At 41.8% G+C, this 19,625-nt stretch overlaps 2 protein-coding genes across 2 annotated transcripts in view; both read left to right on the forward strand.

Moving 5' to 3' along the window:
- ADGRE1 (adhesion G protein-coupled receptor E1) overlaps nucleotides 1–3,336 on the forward strand; it is a 53,678-nt gene extending 50,342 nt beyond the window's left edge. Inside the window, exons 24-26 of the mRNA XM_048227162.2 lie at nucleotides 780–948; nucleotides 1,062–1,166; nucleotides 2,970–3,336. Of these exons, the coding sequence (XP_048083119.2) occupies nucleotides 780–948; nucleotides 1,062–1,166; nucleotides 2,970–2,975 (280 nt within the window). The 3' untranslated portion in view covers nucleotides 2,976–3,336. The remainder of the gene's footprint in view (nucleotides 1–779; nucleotides 949–1,061; nucleotides 1,167–2,969) is intronic.
- A 14,026-nt stretch (nucleotides 3,337–17,362) lies between these two features.
- Nucleotides 17,363–19,625, forward strand: part of LOC113242891 (putative adhesion G protein-coupled receptor E4P) — a 42,807-nt gene continuing 40,544 nt past the window's right edge. Inside the window, exon 1 of the mRNA XM_026481222.4 lies at nucleotides 17,363–17,409. The gene's annotated coding sequence lies outside the window, so the exon portion shown is untranslated. The remainder of the gene's footprint in view (nucleotides 17,410–19,625) is intronic.

Consider the following 19,625-nt stretch of genomic DNA (forward strand, 5'->3'; position numbering starts at 1 on the left):
TAAAAAAAATGTCCTTGGGGTGCCTGGGTGGCACAGCGGTTGAGCGTCTGCCTTCGGCTCAGGGTGTGATCCCGGCGTTGTGGGATCGAGCCCCACATCAGGCTCCTCCGTTATGAGCCTGCTTCTTCCTCTCCCACTCCCCCTGCTTGTGTTCCCTCTCTCGCTGGCTGTCTCTATCCCTGTCGAATAAATAAATAAAATCTTTAAAAAAAATGTCCTTGTATTTCATACTATGACATTCCCATTCATTTAACGTGTCCTCAGTTCTTGACCTGCAGGTCCCTTGAGCCTTTTCATCACTATGAACACTATGACATTAAATATGTGTGTCCGCACATCCTTGTGCCATGTGTATCTGTAGGCCAACTGCCTTTTATTTATTTATTATTATTATTTTAAAAGATTTTATTTATTTATTTGACAGAGAGAGACAGCGAGAGAGGGAACACAAGCAGGGGGAGTGGGAGAGGGAGAAGCAGGCTTCCCGCTGAGCAGGGAGCCCGACGTGGGGCTCGATCCCAGGACTCTGGGATCATGACCTGAGCTGAAGGCAGGCGCTTAATGACTGAGCCACCCAGGCGCCCCCCAACTGCCTTTTAAATGCCAACAGGACTCGATTTCCCTGCCTCTGGGCTTGGAGACTCCACTGCACGTTTATTCCCACTCAGGTGGCAGGTGACATGGTGGCACCCTCAGACTTTGCGGTGGGAGAACAGTCCACAAGGACGGCGGCCTCTGCCTCTGGCCACTACCCAGAACTTTATCCTCTTCTCCCCTAGGTTACTGACATTCAAGGCCTTTGCCCAGCTCTTCATCTTGGGGTGCTCCTGGGTGTTGGGCGTTTTCCAGATTGGACCCATGGCTGGTATCATGGCCTACCTGTTCACTATCATCAACAGCCTGCAGGGGACCTTCCTCTTCATCATTCACTGTCTGCTCAACCGCCAGGTACACAGCTGTTGCCCTTCCCAGTCTCATTCTTCCGGGGAGCATGCCTGTGTCGGCCCACATCCCTGCATCTGGGAATAATTCACCTCCCTGTGATGCGTCTCTTCCCCCAGGTACGGGAAGAATACAGGAGATGGATTACCAGGAAGATCAAACCCAGCTCCGAGTCCCAGACTTCAGGGATGTTACTGTCCTCTGTCCCCTCCACTTCTAAAACGGTGAGACCCTCTGTGTTTTATGTGGCTTCTGTTCAAATGGAACCACTACTTCTTAGCGATACCAGACACCACTGGGTACTGAGTACCTACTGAGAGCTAAGTGTGTCCATGTCTATTAGTACATTTGATAAAGTGTGGTGTTCAGGAGTTGGGGGTCAGGAGCCAGGCTTCCTGGGCTGAAGTCCCAGCTTTGCCCCTTAGTAGCTGTGTGAACGAAACAAGATAAAATCATGACTCATACAGATATAACATAAGCATACATTAAGGATTTTATTCTGCTCATTAGTCAGTGAGGGAGTGAGGTGGCTATTAAACTGGCTCAAGAGACAATGCACAGAACAGACATATATATATATTATGTAATATATATTATGTATTATGTAACACGTATCGTATATATCTCATATTGTGCACATTATATACAAATTATATAATGTTTTATATGTTTCGTATAAATTATATATAGTATATAATATATGTATTATGTAATACATACATATGTCTGTACTTTGCATTCTTTTCTGAGCCAGTTATAATATCTGCCAGGTTCTCTGGTTGATAATTATATATATACATATATATATATATACATACACACACACATATATAAATATATATGAGACTATATGTATATATACATATACATATATTGTATATATACATATACAATATATACATATGTCTATATACAATATATACATATAATTATAAAGCTATATATTATATAATTATTTTACAAATACACAATACATAAAATTTCATATTATGTATTTAAAAATGAATTAAAAATATATTAACATATAAATTATATGAATTATATTACACATATATAATTTCAGAAACATTGAAATGAATGTGCAAACAGAGACAACACTCCTTTTCTTCCACATAATTCCACATAATTTTGCATTGCTATCATCACTATTTAAAATTTACAGAATTGTATTTAAATTCAATTAGCCAGGTTATAGTACCTCACTAGTTTTTGATATAATGTTCAATGATTCATTAGTTGAGTATAACACCCAGTGCTTATCACAAATAAATAAATAAATAAATAAATAAATAAATATTAAAAAAATAAAATTTACAAAGTTGTAAAACTTTGCTCTACACATGGCTCTTCCATCCCCCATTAGAATTTTTTATATTTTCAATGATTTATTCCAAACACGAGTAACTAAGATTCAGTGGCTTAATTAAATAGGAAATTATTCTTCCTTTTTTTTTTTTTTTTTTTTTGCAAGAACAGAAGCTCAGAGTTTGGTGCTGCTGGTATTGGTTCTGTTGCTCAGGGGTGTTACAAAGGATCTAGGTTTTCCCTACTTTTCCATTCCGCTAACAACATGTTGACTTCAACAAACAATTTTTATGGTTGCAAGATGGCTGCCATAGCTCCAGACATCATGACCATGTTGAAGGCAAGAAGAGAAATGGGGCAGAAGTGGCGAACACTTTCTCCCTTTCACAGGAAACAAAAGCTTTCCCAGAACCCCTTGGTCGATTTCCCTTTCACTTAGTTGGTCAGAACTATATCATGTGATGACACATAGTTACAAAGGAATTTGACAAAGCAAGTCTTTGGCTTCTTTGCTTCTAGAGTGGAAGCTATCAATGGTGAGGAGGTTGAGAACAGCTTTCAATTTGCCATTAGTGCCTGCCACACTAGAGACCATCACTGTCAACATTTTAATGTTTATCCTTCCGGGGTTTGTTGCCGTATTTCTCTCTCTGTATTTATAAGACCCATGTATTTATAAGACCTCTAGAATGCTGATTCTAATTCTGATTTCTCTCTCACAGGGTTAAAGCTCTTTCTTACTTTCAAATATGCTATGAAGCAACATTTGGGGAAAGCAGATGCCTACAGGAGCCCACTCTGAAACCTCTTCACAGCCTAATACACAGAAGTGGGATCCTGCCAGCCCCAGAACTCTTTGGAAAACAAGAATTTCTGTTACAGATGATCAGTTCATCTCCCGTGTTCTGCTCTTCGAGTTTCTAGAGTTTTGTGGAAGTAACAGATCCCAGTGCAATGGCATGACCAAGGTTATCTGGCTGCCATTTTGGTTTCTCCTAAGTTCGTTGGTGCGTGGCTGCAAGCAAGCCTCTCCGGCACCTATCATGCACTTGACACAGAGCAGCCCTCAATAAATGATTTGTCATATGACTGACTGACTCACCCTTTGACAAAGCCTCCTCCTGCTTTTAAAGAAATGGTCAGTAAAAACAGTAATCATGGCCCCAGGGGATGAATAAAACACACAGACCTACAGGCTACTTTTGCACAAACACTTATAACAGTGATGTTGGTAGGTAAGAGTGGTGGATGGAGCAGAATCCTAGCATTTCGTGGAGGGTTGCAGGGCTTGATGACAACACCATTTGGGAAGTGTTTTGGTTTCCTGGGACCTTTCAGGGAACCAACATCTCTCTTCCTTCCAGGAACTTTCTTGGGACTTGGCTACGATTCACACTGCTCACAAAGTTATCACCACCCCACCTGGCCCTCCATCCTGCATAAAATCTTGATTGCCAGGGAGAGAAAAGGGAGATGAGACTTTAAAATGTAGATATGCCCTGTGCTCGTTTTGGAAGCACATATACTAAAATTGGAACGATAAAATGTATCTATCCTCCCTTCCATGGCCACTCTAATACCTCCCTACTCAAAGTGAGGTCCATGGACCAGAAGCATCTGCATCACCTTGTTAGGAAAGCAGGATCTCAGGTCCCACCCCATACTGGCTGAACCAGAACTTGAATTTTATTTTTTTAATTTAATTTAATTATTATTTTTTTAAAGTTTCATGATTCATTACTTGTGTATAACACCCAGTGAACTTGAATTTTAATGAGAACCCCAGGGGACTTGTGTTGTACACATGAATGAATGTTCTAGAATATTCTGGAATATTCTTTATTTGTCATGCTGATAGCAGAGCTTGTCTTTAAAACCAGAAAGGAAAATATCTTCTTGACTTTTGCACTTGGCATCTGCCATTCCCTCCTCCTAGGATACCTTTCCTCAAAATCCGACTAATTTCTACCTTTTCTTGAGTCTCAGTCATCACTTCCACCAGGGAGCATTCTTTGAATCTCCTGAAGTAGGATTAGGTGTCCCTCTGTGTGTCCCTAGGGCTTCATGCTTTCTAACCCCGTATTATAACTTCTCTTTTTCTTAGGCATCTCCAGCTTAGACTGTGAGCTCTATAAGTACAAGGAATTGTATCTAGGAGATTCTCCATAAATATGTTGAATGAATGAGTAAATGAATAATTGTTCTCCATTCTGAGGATGAGGAAACCGAGTCTCAAAGAGGTTAGGTAACTTCCCCAGCATCACACAGCTGTAGGTGGCTGAGCTAGGCTGTGAGCTCTTAATCACAGAGCTCCTCTTCCAGACTCTGTGTCTGTGTCTTTCTCCTTCTCTTCCTTTAGCCCCAGGAATTCTTAGTTTGGGGATACAGAGGAAAGACTAAATATTTACTTTGAGTCCACTTACCATCTTAGATTCAGTTAGCTCAGTAATGATCATGGTTTAGACAATTTGATAACAACATTAAACTTGGCTGATGGAGGCTCAGTCTCTATTATTTGTGGCAGCCACAGCTTGAGAGGGAAGCTGGCCCATGAGTTCATTTATGATAGGTTTGTCTTCGGTGCTTGGCTTGTCCAGAGTGTTCAATTACAGAGGCCACAGTTCTAAGGGATAGTAAAGCAAGAGATGGCACGGCTCTTACCCATCACCAGCTGTGGTAGATTGAATGCCATCAATGGCCCTGGGAGGTGGCCTGCATCTCTCTACACCCCTTCCCTGTCACTCTGTGACCTCTTACTGCTCCACTCAGGCTTGGCCTTGAGACTTGCTTTGGTCAATAGAATGACTCAAAGGTAGAGGGTTTCACCCTTGGGTGTGCATTTCTTCTTGGCCTGTATAAGATTAGTCTTACTTGCCCTGGCATCCCTGCCTCCACCCTGAGAACATATCCAGCTAACCTGAGGGAGGGTGTGAGAAACATGGAGGACAGCTACATCATCCCATTATACCAGCTGAGGCTGTCCTCGATCAGCCACCTGGCGGATCTGTAGCTGTCTGTGGTCAGGTGAGCAAGCCCAGCTAAGATAGCAGACCCGCGCAGCCAACGCAGAGACTCGGGAGTAGCTATCAAGTATCACTGTTTTAGGCCCTGAGTTTCAAGAGAGGTTTGCTATGAAGTATTATTTGCGGCAATTACTAACTGATAGAGTAACCAATGGATCATCAACATTTCGTATTTAATTGTAACAATTTGCAATATATAAAAAGAATGATTGGGGTCTTCATTTCCTCTTAGCTATCAGGATCTATAAATTTGTAATAATTAATTTTCTTCCTGATAGAAGACTTGCACAAAGTCTTGTCTTCACAACAGTGTTGCACATTGGTCTAAAATACAGTTGCCTTAAGGAACTATATATATATATAACATATATATGTTATTAATATACATATTAAAGGGACATATGCTCTTATTTTTTATTTTTTTAGAGAGAGAGAGAAAGTAGGGGAAGGGTCAGGCAGAGGGAGAGAGAGAATCTTAAGCAGACTCTGTGCTCACTGCAGAGCCTGACTCGGGGCTCAATCTCATGACCCTGAGATCATGACTTGAGCTGAAAACAAGAGCCAGATGCTTTTTTTAAAAAATTTTTTTATTTTTATTTTTTTAAAAGATTTTATTTATTTATTTGACAGAGATAGAGACAGCCAGTGAGAGAGGGAACACAAGCAGGGGGAGTGGGAGAGGAAGAAGCAGGCTCATAACGGAGGAGCCTGATGTGGGGCTCGATCCCATAACGCCGGGATCACACCCTGAGCCGAAGGCAGACGCTTAACCGCTGTGCCACCCAGGCGCCCCAAGAGCCAGATGTTTTTTTTTTTTTTTTTAAAGATTTTATTTATTTATTCGACAGAGATAGAGACAGCCAGCGAGAGAGGGAACACAAGCAGGGGGAGTGGGAGAGGAAGAAGCAGGCTCATAGCGGAGGAGCCTGATGTGGGGCTCGATCCCATAACGCCGGGATCACACCCTGAGCCGAAGGCAGACGCTTAACCGCTGTGCCACCCAGGCGCCCCAAGAGCCAGATGTTTTAAGTGACTGAGCCACCCAGGCAACCCAGGAACTCTATATTTCTAAGGTAAGTAAAAGTTGTGGCCTCCACAACAAGAATGTTTCTTACCGTAAGCATCGAGCTACGTTGGGTATGGTCCTTCAATCCCGCCACCTCCGGTGCCTCCCCTAGAGGGAGAAAAGAGACCCAGAATAAAAACTACATCGTTCTCCAATCCCATAAATATAAAGATCCATTCATTCAAGAAATATTTGTTGACCACCTACAATGCGCTTCCCCCAGAACATTAAAATAATTGAAAAAATATTGAAAAATTGAAGTTAAGGATATTAGAATGGAAAACATTTCAAATTTAAATATCTTGTTTTTTCCCCCAAACCAGAATTTATTATAATTTTACTTTCTCGGTTTTAATGGAAGTAAACTCAATCAATAATATTTTCAAAATCAAGTTCTAGAAAAAAATTAGCTATTAAAAAGTACATTAAGAAGGTGTATGTAAGGGTGCATATTTTTCTTTTTTTGCCACGGGCAAAAAATGGTAACCTGGCACAGCACTGGATATTTCTGGATGTTTGGTTTATCATGCGTTTTCTTGCATTGATTTTTGATGTTTTGAAATGTTGCATTGATACAGTATTTATCTTGATTACTCAAGGGGTTGCCTCCTTTTATATTGTGCCTGAGGTGGGTGCTTGCTTCTCCTTGTCCTTGTGCCAGCTCTGAACATGACTGTTTGGGGGAAGATTTACAGCTAGGTTTTCAGGAAACGGCACAACATTCTTGGCGCCTTTTTCCTAAAAACACTTAATTATTAATAATACTCTGTTAGTCACACCTGTCTACACGTAAAGGGAAAACCAGACTGTGACAATGCCAGATGTGTCATGCCCACCTGGGGATGACCTAAAACAGGCATACCTATGCTATTCTGAAATTGATCATGTTTTTTGCACTTGTCACATTGTGAACATCTTTTCAACTTTAAACCTTTTAAAACTCTTGTTTCGTTTTGACGGCTGCGTGGTGGTCTGTGGTATACATGTGTCATAATGTATTTAATCTGAGTTGTGTCATCTCCAACTTTTCAGTATAAACAACACTGTAAGGAACATCTTTAAGCTAAATTTCAACCACTCTACCATTTAAATGCTTTGGAGACCAGTTATAGGCTGTGAGTGGGAAGTAGCTTGTATGTCTTGCTTAATGTCTGGTTGAAGAAACACATAACTGTACCAAAGCTGTCAAAACTTTCCCAAACTGGCAAAAAAAAAAAAAAAAAAAAAAAAAGAAAGAAAAAGAAAAGAAAAGAAAGTAAACCATTAGAAACAGTAATTTGAAGTTTACTTAAGGTGTACTGAAGAGCTGAAGAGAAGAGTTCCATCATCAGTTCTGAGTCCTCTGGTCACCGCCCTGCCTTAACCTTCCATTCCATTGTGCCTAAAGCTATCAACCTTTTATTTGTAATACTCAGCATGTTGGATTATCATCAAATGTTTGTGTGTTTTATCTCATTTGTCTCTGTATGCCTATGACCAGCAGAAGACTGGGCTCACAGATGGAATCTGTGATGTTTGTGGAATGAATGCATTAAGAAAGTGCTGTGTCAGTCTGCTGCTCAGTAATGGAACAGTGTTCTGATATTCTGCCCCCTGGAGGACAAGTTCTCCTGGTTTTCCAAATCACGTCCTGCACTTGCCCTGTGACCGAAACAGGCTCCTTTCCCATTTCCAAGAACAAGTCCGTGATAATTCCATTACAAACACTACTATTTCTAAAATGACAATGGGTGACTTAGGGCAGGTTCCCTAAAGGCAGAGCCTGAGACAGGGATTTTGGTGCCCATGATTTATTGAGAGAATGCTCTGAGAAAAGAGAAAGTGAGGGAAGCAGGATGTGGTAGGAGAAGGACGTGGGTTCAGCCAGATCCCTTGGTGATCTCTGATGTCTGGATTGCACCTCAGCGTCAGTCCCCCTTTGAGGCAGGTGACCCGCCTTTCATAGCCCTGTGTCAGTCAGTTTCTGGCTGTGTGTTGCCCTCGTGGTGGTGGGAAGGTGTGTGGCAGCTCACCTGTGTGAGGCCAATCTGGAGAAGGGACAGCTGGCCCAAAAAGGAGCTTAACGACGGACATCAACAATATTGACTACTCTGCCCCACCCCCATGACCACCAGCTACGAAAAAGAAAGTTGTGTTAATCACGTAGATACTTGCTCTCAGCTCATTGTAATGAGAGTTTGAATTGCATTTTTATTTATTTTTTATAATATTTTTTATTATGTTAGTCACCATACAGTACATCCCTGTTTTTGATGTAAAGTTCCATGATTCATTACTTGCGTATAACACCCAGTGCACCATGTAATGTGTGCCCTCTTTAATACCCATCACCAGTCTATCCCATTCCCCCACCCCCCTCCCCTCTGAAGCCCTCAGTTTGTTTCCCAGAGTCCATAGTCTCTCATGAACTGCATTTTTAAAATGTTTCTTTCAAATGATGCTCCTTAGACATTCCGATAAAACCTTCCTCTTACTTAACGATCTTAGGGATTGCTTACCATTATCATTTGGCTTTCTTGAGCCTAGAATGTAATGGTGTTTATATTTCTAAATATACCTTTAATCAAGTGCTTTCTTCTTTAAAAAATATGAAAAGCTTCAGAAGGAGATATTTATTTTTTTTATAATAATATTTTTTTATTATATTATGTTAGTCACCATACAGTACATCCCTGGTTTTTGATGTAAAGTTCCATGATTCATTAGTTGCGTATAACACCCAGTGCACCATGCAATACGTGCCCTCCTTAATACCCATCACCAGCCTATCCCATTCCCCCACCCCCCTCCTCTCTGAAGCCCTCAGTTTGTTTCTCAGAGTCCATAGTCTCTCATGCTTCATTACCCCAGAAGGAGACGTTTCTAAGAGCTTATCCTGGGAGGGGGATGCCTTCTCTTTGAAATCCTATAACGTACAACGAGTGAGAGAACTTGCCACTTTTCTCCCTGAATGTTACATCACTTTATAATCAGTATTAACCTTTGTAATGTCTCATTTCTGTGATCTCACTTCATGAGTAATTCCTCACTTTGATAAAATCATCCACTCTGTGTGATTTGAAGCCCTCAAGCTGCATCTTCCTGTGCTACAAATATGGGCTGGCTCGACTTACAGATCTAGGTTTTTGACCACGGGGTCTCAGATTGTGCTTCTTCCTCTTCCCTACTTCTCAGGAAATCCCTCCTCCGGAGTCTGTGGGTGCTGCTGAAATGGCCTCTGGTCTCTGCTTCGGATGTGTTTCTCCCATCTTTACTTCGATCTCCTCGTCCAAGTTCCTCAGAGGCTTTCCCCAAGCATCTGTTCCACCCAGCACAGTGATCCTCACGCATGGCCAGGTCCCGTCCACAGAATGCTGAGACTCCTCCTGACCTGTGTTGTAGGAAATAGGTTCTGTCCCCAGCGTGGCACTGCCATTGTGTCCTGGTCCCCAGAGCTGCTGTACTTGGGCAGAGAGTCACTTCTGACTCATAAACATGGCACCACCTCTCATTCTATCCCTTCACTTAAGGGATCTCCAAGTAGCCACATAGGTCTGCTTGCTGGACACACAGACACTGTCTACCTTTTTGTCTTCTGTCTTTTTTTCTTCCACGGATTCTTCTCAAAACCTCTGTGAATATCAACTCATGCAGGGAGGTGTTTTGGAGATGTTGTAAGGGTACATCCTGATAGTTTGCCAAAAGCATCTAAATTCTACCTCGCTTCCAGCCAAAACACTGAGCAACATGTAGATAGGAAAACTCAGTAGTTTTGGAGATGTTAAGGAATTTGCACAAATTCATTTATTCATCTTACGAATATTTACTAAGTCTCTACTCTCTCGAAACTGGAGCAATGTAAGCAAGACATACATTGTCTTTCCTTTCATGAGACTTGCATTCTGATGGCAGGGGGCGACTCAATAAACAAGAAAGTGAAATCTTTGAAATCTTTAGTTTTGCATTTGTCACAGTATGAACATCTTTTCAGTGCATCAAACTTTTTAGATTTTTTAAAAAACTTTTTGTTTTTCTGTTTTCTGGGTGCTTTCTGTTGATGCCTCCAAATGCACCCAGTTGTCTGCCTGGAATGCTGACATCTTCGGAGAATAACAATAATCTTCCTTGGCCTCTGGCTTCCTGTTGGTTTTAGCCAATGGGGAACACCAACAGGATATCGGAAAAAGGGAGGAGAGTGAGGTCAGAGTATTTGCTCTCTTAGCTCCTTTCCTGCAGGTCACCACAGGTTGTCTGTTTGTTGAATGAAGACCACCGTTCCATACGCTAGTACACCAACTCTTACCAATTACAGTTTCTTACTCCTTGTCCATGCTGAAATTTTCTCAAGAGCATTACATGTAATTCTGAAACCTCCTCATCTTATCCTGTGATTTTATTTCTACACAAAATAAAAAGAAAATTTAGAAAGCTTCAGTTATGAAATGTGGGGATTAATATTTATATATTTTTGCATGAATTACAACACATCCTATTCTTCCCACACATCGCAATCACTACTTGATCACCATAAAGATAAAACAAAAGGCCAAAGTTGTCTGGATTTTATGGAAAATAATGTCCAACAAAATCCACTGGGTAAGGAATATGATTTTGCTGAAATCCAAACAGATCAACCAGGTTCCCTGTTTAAACTTGAATGGGACCAGTAATTTCTTTATTTCTTTATATTTTATTAAGATTAAAGTGACATAACATAAAATTAATCATTTCAGCCGTTTTAAAAGTGTACAGTTCAAAGGCTTTTAGAACAGTCAGAATGATCGGGCACCTGGGTGGTTCAGTCGGTTGAGCGTCTGGCTCTTGATTTCGGCTTAGGTCATGATCTCAGGGTCATGGGATGGAGCCCCGCGTCAGACTCCATCCTCAGTGGGGAATCTCCTTGAGATTATCTCTCTCCCTCTGTCCCGCGTCCTGCTCACACACCTCGTGGGGCCATGTTATACCATCCCGGGTGGCAAGAACACTTTGCATGAGAGATTTGTTTGAAACAAAAGTGACAGTACAGTTGACCCTTGAACAACACGGGGGTTGGGGGCACTGATGCCCTGCACAGTTGACAGTCCGTGCGTATCTTTGGACTCCTCAAAACTTAACTATTAACAGCCTATTGTTGACTTGAAGCTTTACTGGTAAAATAATCACCACGTATTTTGTATATTATATACATTATAGACTGCATTCCTACAGTAAAGTAAGCTAGAGGAAAGGAAAAGTTAAGAAAATCATAAGGAAAATAAATTTACAGTACTGGACAGTATTTATTTATATATAAAAATCTCTGTGTAAGTAGACCACACAGTTCAAACCCATGTTGTTCAAGGATCAACTGTATATTCCAAGGGCAAGGTTCAGTTGGTTTCCAGGGAAGAAGGTGCTGACTAGTATTGTTTTAGTATTAAGTCTAAGCTGCCATTCTGATAGGCAATAAACACTGGACTCTGCTTGGTTCTTGCGTCCTGTTTCTGGAGGGTGGAACACCTTCACCGTATTTTCCATTTCCAGCCGGTGCTTCTGTGGAATACCACCATTTCAAAGTGTAGGAAGTTTGCTGAGAAACAACTGTGTTTTGGGTTTTTTTAGAGGCAGAGAGAGAGGGAGAACACTCAAGCTGGGGGGTGGTGGTGGGGAGGGCAGAGGCAGAGGAAGAGAGAGAATCTCAAGGAGACTGTGCTCAGCGTGGAGTGGGAGGCAGGGCTCATCTCAGGACCCTGAGATCATGACCTGAGCCAATATCAAGAGTCAGATGCTCTACCAACTGAGCCACCCAGGCGTTCTAGAGAAACAACTGTTTTTAAATGACAAGCAAAAAGGGGCCCCTGGCTGGCTCAGTTGGTAGAGCATGTGACTCTTAATCTCAGGGTTGTGAGTTTGAGTTCCATGTTGGGCATGGAGCCTGCTGTAAAAAAAAATGTAATAAAAATAAAAAAATAAAAAAGGTTGCTTTGGCCGATGTTGTAGAGGTTGCTGCCTATGTTTTCCTCTAGGATTTTGATGGATTCCTGTCTCACATAGAGGTCTTTCATCCATTTGGAGTTTATTTTTGTGTATGGTGTGAGATAGTGGTCAAGTTTCATTCTTTTGCATGTAGCTGTCCAATTTTCCCAGCACCATTTATTGAAGAGACTGTCTTTTTCCCACCGGATGTTTTTTCCTGCTTTATCAAATATTAGTTGCCCAAAGAGCCGAGGGTCCATTTCTGGGCTCTCTATTCTGTTCCATTGGTCTATGTGTCTGTTTTTGTTAGAATGGCAAAAATAGACAAGGCAAGAGACAACAATTGTTGGAGAGGATGTGGAGAAAGGGGATCCCTCCTACATTGTTGGTGGGAATGCAAGTTGGTACAGCCACTCTGGAAAACAGTGTGGAGGTCCCTTAAAAAGTTAAAAATTGAGCTACCCTATGATCCAGCCATTGCTCTACTGGGTGTTTACCCCAAAGATACAGATGTAGTGAAGAGAAGGGCCATATGCACCCCAATGTTCATAGCAGCAATGTCCACAATAGCTAAATCGTGGAAGGAGCCAAGATGCCCTTCAACAGATGACTGGATTAAGAAGTTGTGGTCCATATATACAATGGAATATTACTCAGCTATCAGAAAGAACGAGTTCTCAACATTTGCTACAACATGGACGGCACTGGAGGAGATAATGCTAAGTGAAATAAGTCAAGCAGAGAAAGACAACTATCATAATTTCTCTCATCTATGGAACATAAGAACTAGGATGATCGGTAGGGGAAGAAAGGGATAAAGAAAGGGGGGGTAATCAGAAGGGGGAATGAAACATGAGTGACTATGGACTATGAGAAACAAACTGAGGGCTACAGAGGGGAGGGGGGTGGGGGAATGGGATAGACCGGTGATGGGTAGTAAGGAGGGCACGTATTGCATGGTGCACTGGGTGTTATACACAACTAATGAATCATCGAGCCTTACATCGGAAACCGGGGATGTACTGTATGGTGACTAACATAATATAATAAAAAATCATTAAAAAAAATAAAATAAAATAAAAAAATAAAAAAATAGGGGCACCTGGGTGGTTCAGTCACTTGAGCGTTGGACTCTTGGTTTCTGCTCAGGTTGTGATCTCAGGGTTTCGAGATCGAGCCCTGCATTGCGCTTTGCACTCAGGGTGGTCTGCTAGAGATTCTCTTCTTCTCCCTCTGCCCCTCCCCCCTTCATGTTCTCTCTCTCCAGTAAATAAATAAAATATTTAAAATTAAAAAAAAATACCAGTGGTTAAATGACAGGCAAAAGAGGAAGTGATGTTTGTGTTTGTTTCAAGTGCACACGTCGGTAAAGGGTGATGTTTCCTTCTTCTCTTGAAATGTGGTTTCCTCTTGCATGACAGTTAAGAAGAAAGGCTTGGTTTCTGGTTAGAATGGGTAGAGCCAGTGTAAGTGCCAGGGTGTGTTTGGGTGGCAGCTTGGTGAGAAGCAGCTTGGCTCAGCCAAAGGAATTAAATGAAGAGGGTTTAACAAAGAGACTATTTATACAGGTGTGTGGAAGTAAAGGGGGTCTGAACCCAATTCTAGTGTGTGAGTGAGGTTTTTTCCTCACCACCAAGTGAGACTCCAATGCCAGCTGGGTGCTCTACAATTCAATTCTGTTGTAATACTATCTACCTGGAGTGGCACCATGTCAGATTCCATAGGTGAAATGGCTCAGTTCCACAAGACTGCCCCCACCCCACCTCTGAAGCCAGAAAAGCCCAGGTGGTCACAATTTCCCCCTTGGAGTTTGATTAATTTGCTAGAGTGGCTCATAGAACTCAGAGAAGCATTGCACTTACTAGATTACTGGTTCGTTATGAAAGGATAGAACTCAGGAGCAGCCTGATGGAAGAGATTCACAGGGCAAAGTGTGGGGAAGGGGCGTGGGGCATCCCTGCCCTCTGCGGGTGCACCACCCTCCCCAAATCTCCACATGTTCACCAACTTAGGTGCTCCCTGTACCCCATCCTTTTGGGTTTTTACACAGGCATGTTTGATCAAATCATTGCCCATTGGTGACTGAATGCCATCTCAACCCCTTTTCCCTCCCAGGAAGTCAGGGGGTAGAACTGAAAGTTCCAACTCTCCGTTTTTGTTTGGTTCCTCCTGGCAACCAGCCCCCATCCTTAGGAGCTTTCCAAAAGTTACCTCATTAACATAGTTAATAGTTCACCAGTTGTGGTGAAAAGGGGCTGGTTACCCATTTCAGTGTCTTATGATACTGTCCTTCAATGTCACAAGAGACCAAATACTATAACAAAAGATGCTCCCATTGCTCTCACTGCTCAGGAAATTCCAAGGGTTTTAGGAGCTCTGTGCCACAAGCAGGATGAATGCCAAATATATAGTTCTTATTATAAATCACAATATCACAGCAGAGCTAATGGAAACCAAGAAAGGTTGGGGAGAGGAGAGGGAGGGAGTAGAAACAGGGGGTAATTCTTATCAGTCCTAGTCTTAAAGGGGCAAGGGAATGGAACAGGTATAGGAACCTGGAAAATGCCTTAGCCTATGACAGAAGAATCTAATCACTGCCCAAATGTGCAGTGCCTGCAGGGAAGGAGGAGCTTAGAAAATGAATATCCCCATCTCTCTCTCCTCCAGCTTTATTCCTTCCTTCCACAGCTACTATTGGTCAAAAAAGGTTGGAAGGCAGAGCACAAGAGAAGCCTGATAATGCAGTCCATACAGGACAACCTCCCAGTGCACACAGCAGGATGGAGAAGGATGGAAAACAGATTCTTTCACAGTCACCCAAAATGAATTGCTATGAGCTTGTTAAAGTTTGAGAAGCAGCCATACGCTATTGAACTGCTCCTTAGATTGGGCATTTGCTTCCTTGGATTGTGGAACCCTAACCCTAACCCTAACTGACTGGGATTCTCTTATGGTGACAGTCTACTGCTCCATCAAGGAGAGGTGAGATAAACAAGTAGGGATTAAAGAAGAAGATCATCAATGGATTCTTCCTTCTGATGGCACCTGCTTTTGTTATTTCTCAGCTTGTTCACTGTCTCAAGGACCACTCTACTGTCTATTTGTGCACCTCTCTGGGGCTTTGCATTCAGACTCTCCAAGAGAGAAACAAGCTGAATGGATTGGCCAGTCAGCATCCAATATGGAGAAGTACTCTAAGGTAGATTTCTCTGCTTGGGCCACCTCATAGATTGTTGGTGCCAAATGACCAAACCATGGTCCCATCAATTGTGGTTAGAAGGGGAAGTCACATGGTACCATGCCTGACAACATGTGTGTAAAGATCGGCTTTCAGTCCACTTTGTGGTGTGTATCAGTTAGCCTTAGCTGTGTAACAAACCACTCCCGAATTTCATTTGCTTAAGATAACAACTATGTTATTTTGTTCATGATTTTGTGGGTTGGTTAGACATTGCTTCTGGTCTAGTCCAGCCTGGATGGTCTCTGGTGAGCTCTTTCATGCATTTGTGGACAGTTGGTGGGTCAGCTGGTTGCTGGATGATCTAGCATATTCTCACTCCTCATCTGGAAGGTTGGCAACCAGAGTGGTGGATTGTTGATTGGTGAGCCTTGGCTCTCTTCCACATGGCCTCTCATCCTCCAGTAGACTAGCTTGGGCTCATTCACATGATGACCTTGGGGGCTCAAGTTCAGGAAGAGAGGGCAAGCCCCAATATGCAAGCACTTTTCAAATCTCTGTTTCCATCCTGTTAGCTGTTGTTCCAGTGGCCAAAGCCAGCCACACAGTCAAGTCTAGAGTCAGCATGGGAAGACTACACACCAAGATGGGGGAATTCTTGCATCTGTTTGTGCAAATATTCTGTCACTTGCAGAATACTTGTGGGCACATGAAATGCTCAAAATTTCAGGGACGTCTCTTGGATTCAGGATTTCAGTTTAACATTCAGACACTTTTCACTTCAGCTCAGCTGACAGTGATAGGCCTACACCCTCTTTCATTTGTCATTCAGAAGCAACATTTTGAGTATCACGTGAGCAAATATTTTGAGTCTTACATGGAGGGGCTAACTGCCTGCACACCATATCTGAGTGATTATTTGAATATTTTATTGCACTGGCTCTAATTAATTTATAAAATAAATGGGACACCAAAAAAGGAAAATATTTATGTTAGGGATAATAAAGCTATGCCTCATAAATGCAACAAATCAAGATAAGGATTAAATCACTAGGGGTGTATTTGGACTTGATAAACTAGGGTTTTGGGGGGAGGAGCCGTATTTGTGCTGGCTCTTTCAGAGATTCTTCTAATATGAGCAAGAAGAAAATTTCGGGACACCATGCTAATGGAACAAATGAAGAATTTCAACAGCCAAGTAGATGAGTGTAATTATGTTGGGTGACCCTATCTCAAAGTCCAAGAATGTGGATATGTTGTTTTCTCAAGATGGTAAACTGAGAAGCGATACCTTTATAGGGAACTGGGTGATACATAGAAACACTAGCACAGTGGGATACACTGTCTCACAGTCTGGCCTTCAACTTTCTTTCTAAGAAGTTCACCAACTAAAGGAGCCTGCCCAATGTTGGATCCATTTTCTTTCTTTTTTTTTTTTTTTAAGATTTTATTTTTATTTATTTATTTGACAGAGACAGCCAGCGAGAGAGGGAACACAAGCAGGGGGAGTGGGAGAGGAAGAAGCAGGCTCCCAGCGGACGAGCCTGATGTGGGGCTCGATCCCAGAAGGCCAGGATCACGCCCTGAGCCGAAGGCAGACAGACGCCCAATGACTGCGCTACCCAGGCGCCCCGGATCCATTTTCTTGATGTAGAAAGAAGTTGGCGGCACTCTCCGTTAAGGGATTTTCTGCACTGAACACCGTCGGCATTTCCAAATTCACTCTTTGAGGCACTTTAATGTGATCCACCCTAATGTAATGCACTAAGTAGCCCAAATGAAAAGAGAACTAAGGGACCCTGCATTTTGCAAACTGCCCAATCAACACCCTAAGTCTTCTCATGCACTCACAAGACTCCTTGAGAAAGTGGAGCTCAAGATAAGAAGTGATGTACTTCCTTCTTTGTTAGCTTTGAGAAGCTACTGAACTGGGCACGAAGCAAGAACTTGTCATCTTGTGGGTAAGAACGGATTAGTGTCTTTCAAGAGAAAATAGAAAATGTTTCATGTGTGATGCTGGGTCTAGAAAAATGTCTGATACTGTAACAATGTTCAAGGGGACCTCCTTTTATGTCCTGTGGCTTTGTTTTTGAAAGCTGCTCTATGGGCATCATTTACAGCTTCTGCTTGGGCAATGTGGGTATTATGTGGTGCAGAACACACTGAAATGCTTTGGTATTCTTGACAGAGATGGTGAATTGTGTATTAAGGAGCTTAAGGTGAATTAAAGTACAGGCATACCTTGTTTTACTGTACTTCACAGATACTGCATTTCTTTCTTTCTCTCTTCCTTTTTTTTTTTTTTTTAACAAATTGAAGGTTTACATCAAGCAAGTCTACTGGCACTATTTGTCTGACAACATTTGCTCACTTCATGTCTCTGTGTCACATTTTGGTTATTCTTGTGATATTTCAAACTTTTCATTATTATTATATTTGGTGATTTGTGATCAGTGATACGACTCTGAAATCTCAGATGATGGTTAGCATTTTTCAGTAATGAAGCAACTTTTCATTAAAGGATGTACATTTTCTTTAGACATAAGGCTATTGCATACCTAGTACATTACAGTATAATGTAAACATTTTTTATATGCACTAGGAAACCAAAATATTTATGTGATTCGCTATATTGAGGGAGTCTGGAACCAACCCTGCAATATCTCTGAGGTGTGTCTGTAATAAAGTTTCAAGAAACAGAGTCTGAAGCAAATGTAGCATAGAATCAATTTGCTATTAAAAATGAAGAAAACAAGACCTAGAAAGAGAATAGGTTTACCAAGGTTGCACGGTGAATTGACAAGCTTTGTCATACACCACACGCCTCACCCTCATGATAAACACATCAGCACAGTTCACTGTCAAAGGATTGTATATTTTGGCCAAAGTGACCTACTGTCCAGGTCAGGGTTTTTCCAGCTGCTGTGACCCGCTGGTGGGGGAGCAGGGTCATGAAACCAACTTGATGGGTAATAACTAGTATTTGAAAATAAATTAAAGGGACTACAATCATAAAATATCAAATGCAGCATACTGATTTGTGAAACTTGGTTGAGTTCTCTCTCTCTCTCTCTCTCTCTCTCTCTCTCTCTCGGATGTAAAATGTATTTCTTACAGTGGGTCACCCTCAAAAATCTGGCCAAGGCAGCATTGCTAGATATGTAATGAAAGCCAGACACAGAAAGACAAATACTGTATGATCTCGCTTATATGTGGGACTACAGTGCTCAAATTCATAGAAGCAGAGGGTAGAATGGGGGCTGTCAGGGGTTAGGGGAAACGGGAAGTGATGGTCAAAGGGTATGAAGCTTTGGTTACGCAAGATAAGTAAGTTCTGGAGATGTACGATACAACACGAAGCCCATAGCTAATCCTACTGTAATTGTATACTTCAAATTTGCTGAGAGGATAGATCTTATGTTAGATATTCTTACTGCACACATACACAACTAACCACAGAGGGGCAGGAGGAAACTTTGGGAGGTGATAAATATCTTTATGGCCTTGATGGTGGTGATGGTTTCATGGGTGTGTACTTATGTCCAAACTCATAGAGTGGTACACATTGAATATATACAGCTTTTTATATGCCCATCATACCTCACTTTACAAAGCTAAAAGACCAAATCAGCATTGCTAGAGGTCTCGGCAGTTCTGAAAAACATCATCACCTCTTTCATAAAAAACATGGAGCACTGGGTGTTACACGCAAATAATGTATCATGGAACACTACATCAAAAACTAAGGATGTACTGTATGGTGACTAACATAACATAATAATTATTAAAAAAAAAAAAAGAGAAAAAAAATACTCACTTTAGTTAAACCAGTTTCCAAACAGGCCTCTGAAAAAAATCATCCTCACCTAGACACAATTTCTTTTTCTTTTTTTAATTTTTCAAGTAATGTCTATACCCAACATGGGGCTTTAACTCACTACCCTGAGATCAAGGGTCACATATGCTACCTACTGAGCCCTGGACACAATCTCTTTGCAGTATATTCTGTAATAGGTTTTCGGAAGGGAAGAGAACCAAGAATCAAAACAGGGAAACGGATGTTGAAAGAAGGGAGTGCATCCAGGAAGTGATCAAGCATAAGTTCTCGAAGATGCCCACGTACAGATTTTGACTTGCAATTAGGCGGTATTGTCCATTGCAGAGACTGCAAGCTGGT

Source organism: Ursus arctos, unplaced genomic scaffold (genome assembly GCF_023065955.2).
Source record: "Ursus arctos isolate Adak ecotype North America unplaced genomic scaffold, UrsArc2.0 scaffold_14, whole genome shotgun sequence".
In the NCBI taxonomy this organism is placed as follows: Eukaryota; Metazoa; Chordata; class Mammalia; order Carnivora; family Ursidae; genus Ursus; species Ursus arctos.